This window comes from Miscanthus floridulus, chromosome 4 (genome assembly GCF_019320115.1).
Source record: "Miscanthus floridulus cultivar M001 chromosome 4, ASM1932011v1, whole genome shotgun sequence".
NCBI lineage: Eukaryota > Viridiplantae > Streptophyta > Magnoliopsida > Poales > Poaceae > Miscanthus > Miscanthus floridulus.
The window spans coordinates 94,650,178-94,656,725 of NC_089583.1; the positions used below are offsets into that span (position 1 = coordinate 94,650,178).

Consider the following 6,548-nt stretch of genomic DNA (forward strand, 5'->3'; position numbering starts at 1 on the left):
CACTTTCAGCCATGGCTTATCAGCTAAATAAATATGACATTCATTTTTAGCACGGAGAAAGTATGCGGTGTGAGTCAGTGCATGAGTTCGTATACTACAGCTTGTGCTCGAGGGTTAAGGAAAAAAAAAACAGCCGGATTGGCGATGTCAGCCGGCAGCCGGCAAGAAAAAGGCATGGAAGACTCCGGCTATCGGCGGTAGAGCAGCCAAGCAATTGATTCAGGAGAAAATTCCTTCATTGCCATCGAAAACTATAACAATCTCTTCATTGCCATTCAAAATTATATGTTCCCTTCGTTGCCATCAGTTTTAGATTTTCCGTTCCTTCGTTGCCATTGCTGTCACAGAGGAGTTACGACGTGACTTGCTCCCATACCCGACGTCTCAGACACCATCGCAGGGCTGGCTTGGGGTCATGGGCTCGACGTCTCAGGATTGGAGCAGGGTGGCGTGGCGAGGTCAGTGGAGGCTCGACATCATGGCATGGCGTCGAGGTGGTCGGGGATGTCAAGCGTCCGCGTGGTTGGCTCCGAGGTGGACGCGACGAGTGCGGTGGCGTTGCGATGCCGGGGTGGATTGCAGTGCCGACGGGGCTCCCATGACGCGACGGCTCCGGGTCAGGCGGCTCGAGGTGAGGAAGATGTGACGGTGGTGCTGGAGCTCGGAGCTGCTCGGCGTACAGACATCGACGGCAGCTCGGTGCAAGGGACGCCGGTGCTCGCCGACGTGGAAGATGATGAGGCCGACAGTGGTGGCGTCTTCCACGAATAGCAGCAGGGCGGTGGCTGGAGGTGATGGCGTGCCCGGCGGAGAGCAGCAGGGCGGCGGGGTGGAGCTCAGCGTCACGGAGAAGGCTCGGATGCTGCTCGAGGATGGTTGCGCTCGCATCAGCGTGGCCCACGACGTCGCGGCGGCATCGAGGCAGAGGCACGACGAGGCTCGACGCCGTCGCGGGCTCAGGATAGCGGACAGAGCACCGGGTGGCGGGGTTCCTGGCCGTCGCGTTGGCGAGCGGCTCCAGGAGGTGCCTGCCCGCCGGCGTTCTCTTCCTCCTTCCTCGGCCGCGGCAACTCCAGCTCATCGTGCTGGCTCGTCGTGGACGCTTGCCCTCGCGCTCGGCCGGCGGCGGCGTGTCGCGGACGCCCGCCCGCGTGCTCAGCCAGCAGCGGCGTGGCTGCTTGTCGCGGACGCCCGCCTGCGCGCTCGGCCGGCGGCAGAACGGCTCGCTCGACGTTGTCGCTCTCCCACGTGCTCGCCCGGCGGCAGCGCGGCTGGCTCGACGCGGTCGCCCGCCCGCGTGCTCGGCCAGCGGCGGCGCGGCTGCCCTCCCGTGCTCGAACTTGCTCGCTCGGCGCTGGAGATGGAGAAGAGAGAGAGGAAGAGGATGGGGGCAATCTTGCGGCTCCTGGTATGGACGCCGAGGCATGGATGGGACAGCAGCCAACAGGCGGCGGCGATTGCATCGGGAGCATGGCGACGGGGGCGGCGCTACTGGCGCGAGCGGCGGCGAGCGGGCACGCGGCGGCGCTGTACGCGCTCGACGTGGTGCAGTTCAACGGCAGCGGCGGCGACAAGGCGGACAAGGACCCACACGTGGGGTGGCGCTGTGCGCGCGCGCCGCATGGCTCGGCCACGTCCTGGTGCTCCGCGAGCTCGGCCACTGCCTCTAGGACGGCTACGTCGCGCGCCGCGACGCCGTGGCCGGACGCCACTTCCTGCTCCACGCCGCCGCGCGCGAGCTCGTCTCATCCTCGCTGCACCACCTTCCTCCCTTCCACCACCGTGAGTCCACCACCTCCTTCCTCACCTCGACCTTGACCTCCTCGGCGAGCGCCGGCCTGGGCTGCGGCGCGGGCACGGTGGCCACGAGCGCGCGGAGGCGGGGCCACGACGTCGACGGCGGCCGCGAGCGCATGGAGGCGAAGCCGCAGCGCCGCGACCTCCGCGAGCAGGGCCTCGCGCTAGGCGCGCCACCGGGACCCCTCCCGCTGCCATCGCTACTCCACGTGGAGCCACCGCGCCTCCTCGCGCTCCTCCCAGGACGACGACGACGACGAGCCGATGCCGTGGGCAAGGAGGACGGAGGCGGCTCGGAGCGGGCAGGGACGGACGGAGGTGGCGCGGGCAGGGACTGGAGGACGGAGGCGGCGCGGGCAGGGACGCAGGAGACGGACGGGATCACGGGAAGGTGTGGGAGGTCGCGGTCGATTTGTGGAAGAAAGGAAGATGGTATAAAGATAACGGCGTCACATACGGTCCGTGAGATAAAGATGACGGGAATGGCGAGTAGGAGATGAAGTTAAATTTCTAGTGACTATGAGGAAATGGACTAATTTTTGATGGCACGTAAAGGATGAGTTAAATTTCCAATGGCATACAGGGAATTTGCTCTTGATTCAGAGCCACAACCCCAAAATCCCGCTCCTTTTCCATTCTGTGGCCGACGCCTCTCGAGGGCCCACCTACGCCTAAATCCCCATATCCAAAACCGAACCTAACTCCCCACCAGCTCATCAACCCCAGGTGCGAGTCACAGATTTCTGGGCCCGCGGAAGCCCTGCCCCACATGTCGGTGATGGTCACGTTGGTATCCTCCTGTACCCCGAAGAAGACCTAGAGCATCAAATAGTATTTGGGCCCGTCTCGAGTTAGCCTGAGCACGGTCCATACTCGTGCCGAAACAGGTCACTTGCCGCTTGCTGTGGTTCAGCCGTTCAGGCGTCCTGGGTGCATAGACCGCGCCTACCAATGTTGACAGGTACGATGCCTCGAGAGAATGGGCCCACCACATAGGCAGGAGGTAGCCCTCGACGCCCTAGCACCACCACCACATCCAAATCAAAAAATACTCAAAAACAGGTTCCACCGTGTCGTCGTCCTTCGCTGGTCGCTGCCACATCTCTTCCTCGTCCAAAGACTCCAAGCTCCTGTGTGGCCTCTGTTCTGCTGCCGCCTCCTGGTCCACATCTCTCTCCACCGCCGCCGCCGTCGCCCGCCGACACCGTAGCGCTGGGAAGGGATCACACGGGAGCGCCGGCGCGAGGCGGGGGACCCGCGGTTTTGTCGCCCGGATGGCGGCGGAGCGATGACACTGGCGGCGGGAGCGGCGCGGCGTTGGGATGCGGACGATCTGCGATGTGTGCGAGAGCGCACCGGCGGTGCTCTTCTGTGCGGCCGACGAGGCGGCGCTTTGCCGGCCCTGCGACGAGAAGGTTAATTCCGCTCCCTGCCCCCGCTTACCCGCGGAGGTCGTCGTCCGTCCCTCTCGCAGATCGGATGCGAGTGTTGTTTCGATTGGACTGGCGGGCGCACGGTGGTCTTTATTACCTGCGTTCCAGTTCGCGCGGTCGGTCTCTGTTGTATCCGGCTTACTAGTTTACACAATTTTGTCCCACTTTCTCCATTTCGACGATCCTGCATCTGTTTCGATCTAGCATGAAGTTCGTAATCGTACTAGCCCAAATTGATAAGTTCCCGACGGAGAAAGGAACATTCTAGCATTTGACAGTGACAAACTTGTCCAAGTTGTTTAGATGGTTATTGAGAAAATCAGAAGAGCATGTACCTATAACAGGGGCTCGGGGTGATTCACCTGGGTTGGCCCAATTGGCCTCTTATAATCGAGTCTTATCTTATACTTAGGAACGCAAAGCATGTTTGTATGCTTTTTGCCTTTTCTATGAGCCAAGGCATTCTCTCCATAATATTTAGTTGAATTAGAGTTGTTCTGTGAGAATGTTTGTCTGCAAAATTTCACACTGTCTTGAGGCTCTGTTGCTAGGTAGGATTGTTGATATCACCAGAATGAATGGCTATTTGGGGACGAGTTTGCCATTTGTTTGATGAAGTTTCTTTTGACTGGGTGTCCCATCTGATGCCACGCCATGGGTTCCAACCCAGGTTTATGACATGGGCATGCCATGCCCTCACCACTGTATGTCGTGGCAGTTAAGGTGTTCTGGATGCTATTAAGTTATCAGCCTGCTATGCTGTATGTGGGTTAAAAGTTAAAACCATGATTCCATATCAAGGGCTGCCCAATGCTAGTGGACTTGGTCTCGTACTGATGTTCAAGGAATTGAGAGACCTCATTATGTGATAAATATATTTGCTTAAAATTCATTAATGCAAATTGATTGTGTCAATTAATTAAGACCCTGGGGAAATATCATTTCCTATTATACCGTGTTCTTATAAAATCTTGATTCGTCCTTCGTGTACTCGTCCTGTCTATTCTGTGTTTACTGTCTTGGCAGTGGGTTGGGAAATTCCCTTTCAAGAGTGTTCAAAACTACCATTTCTTCCATTGCTGGTGGTCTTCATCTTTTAAATTGCACTTTTGTCATCTGTAAATCCTGACGTCTATCAGTAACATTTATTTTTCAGACTTATTATATGCTGTTTGCATGCATGTAGCAGAGGGAAAAAAATCCTCTTATAAAACTGATCGTTGTGTAAAGAATAATCCAGCTGCGGTCTGTTCACTAGGCTGCTAAATTTGGTATTTGGTATATACGCCAGTGCTTATCCTACTGATTGCTGATATGTGCATGGCAAATTAAGACTATCCCACTTTTTCAGGAAATAATTTCTAATGCATTTATTGTGAGGTGAGTTTAAACGAATAAACAAGCAGTGCCGGAGGACTAGAAAAGATTTACAACATCCATTCTTCTTCACAGTTCTTTCTGGTCCACACTCATCCAACCAAAAGAATGGGAATTTCCCAACTTATAGTCCTTATTTCAGTAGAGGAAGATCAACAAGAGTCCTTTTGATTGGAGGCAAAAGAACTAGCTTACACGCCGATCCTATGAGGTTGAGTTAAATCCATGTCTATCCAAATAAACCATATTGAGACTACAATTGAAATCCAGTCTAGTAGGACATTGGATGATTGCAATTATATTTTAGATCTTTTTCCTACTCAAAACATATATACTTGAACAAAAGTGTGAGTCTGGCATGCTTGGGATGATTCTAGCTGTAGGTATTACTACCAAGAATAGAGATTCCATTCTGGAACAGTTTTTTTTTTCAACAAAAGTTCCCAGGTTGCTGTGCCATCGTGATGCATTTTTTTGAGCTCACATTTCAAAATGGTTTGATTCGTTTGCCAAGCAGTGTGTACGGGACCTCTACTTGTGTCCTGTTGAGAAAAAACACACGAAGTGTGTGTGTGTTCCTTATATGCTGATGACAAATTGTTACATATGTATATGCAAACATTTATAAGTGAGGATGGAAAACTAGATAATTTGATTCAGTATTAAACTGATGGAATCTGGAGTTATCTTTAGTTGTGGATTCATCCTGCAATATTGAATAAAGATTCCTTGTTTGACAAAAGCGGTGTCTATAGCAATACCCTTTTGATGCAGGTACACATGTGTAACAAGCTTGCTAGTCGGCATGTGAGAGTTGGACTTGCAGACCCTAATAAACTTGCCTGTTGTGATATATGTGAAAATTCACCCGGTATGCTTTTTGATTTATGAATCCCCTATTTTACAATTAGTAGATTAATAAATCTTTCATTTGCCTGGGTTCACATTGTTTGCCCTGTCAATGTAGCTTTCTTCTACTGTGAGATAGATGGCACCTCACTTTGCCTGAGCTGTGATATGACTGTTCATGTTGGTGGCAAACGAACCCATGGAAGATACCTGCTCCTAAGGCAAAGGGTTGAAGTAAGTTTTTACTCTTTAACCTATCTGGATTGCTACTCCCTGTATTTTTTTAGTTCTCAAAATATCGAGCTATTACTAGTTTCCAGGAGATAAACCAGGCCATATGGATGACGTGCCTATGGAAATCAAAGATCCTGAAAACCATAGAGACCAGAAGAAGGCGCCCAAGGAGCAGATGGCAAACCACCATAACGGCGATGATCCAGCCTCTGATGGCAATTGCGATGACCAGGGCAACATTGATTCGAAAATGATCGATCTTAATATGCGGCCAGTTCGTACTCATGGGCAAGGATCAAATTCCCAGGTCTGTCATGCTCACTGCGGTTGATGTCTTGTTATATTTATAGCGCGCTTTTCATTAGAGTTTCATATCTTGTAACAATTGTTCTTCCTGATGGCAAATCCAGACTCAGGGGGTAGATCTTAGTGTGAACAACCATGACTCTCCAGGGGTGGTGCCGACAAGCAATTCCGAAAGAGATGCCAGCAACTAAACTTTGGAAGATCGGAATGTACATTTCAACTACGTCTACTGTTCTATAGGAGCTCATGGGGGCCGAAATGGGGTTATTCAGTGGTCTCTCTGTTACTATTACTAGTAAGTATATTTCTGGCAGAGTTGGAGCTAACGACCGCGTCTCAATTCGGCTTGTCGGCCCTAGACAGTATTTACTGTCAATTGCATTCTAGTTGCGAACTTGCGATTGTCAGAACTCATATATAGAAGCGCAGCTGCTGTCGCCTGTGCTTCGGAGTTCGGAGTCGGAGTATTGTGTGCCATTAGAAACTGTACAAAAGATTAATGTAGACCGGTCATTTTTCTGTGGTGGCATACGTTCAGTTCAGTTGCTGGTA

General features: G+C 52.6%; 1 protein-coding gene across 5 annotated transcripts; it reads left to right on the plus strand.

Moving 5' to 3' along the window:
* The first annotated feature begins 2,853 nt into the window (after positions 1-2,853).
* On the plus strand, positions 2,854-6,548 carry LOC136550052 (B-box zinc finger protein 18-like). Of its 5 annotated transcripts, none has more exons than XM_066541489.1 (5): positions 2,854-3,212; positions 5,351-5,478; positions 5,575-5,690; positions 5,770-5,997; positions 6,101-6,548. In XM_066541489.1, the coding sequence occupies exons 1-5, from the start codon at positions 3,136-3,138 to the stop codon at positions 6,185-6,187; spliced, it is 636 nt and encodes a 211-aa protein (XP_066397586.1). In that variant the 5' UTR covers positions 2,854-3,135; the 3' UTR covers positions 6,188-6,548. The 5 variants fall into 5 exon arrangements, with proteins under 5 accessions (XP_066397586.1, XP_066397587.1, XP_066397588.1 ...); XM_066541490.1 differs by having other exon boundaries at positions 2,855-3,212; positions 5,363-5,478; XM_066541491.1 differs by having other exon boundaries at positions 2,859-3,212; positions 5,382-5,478.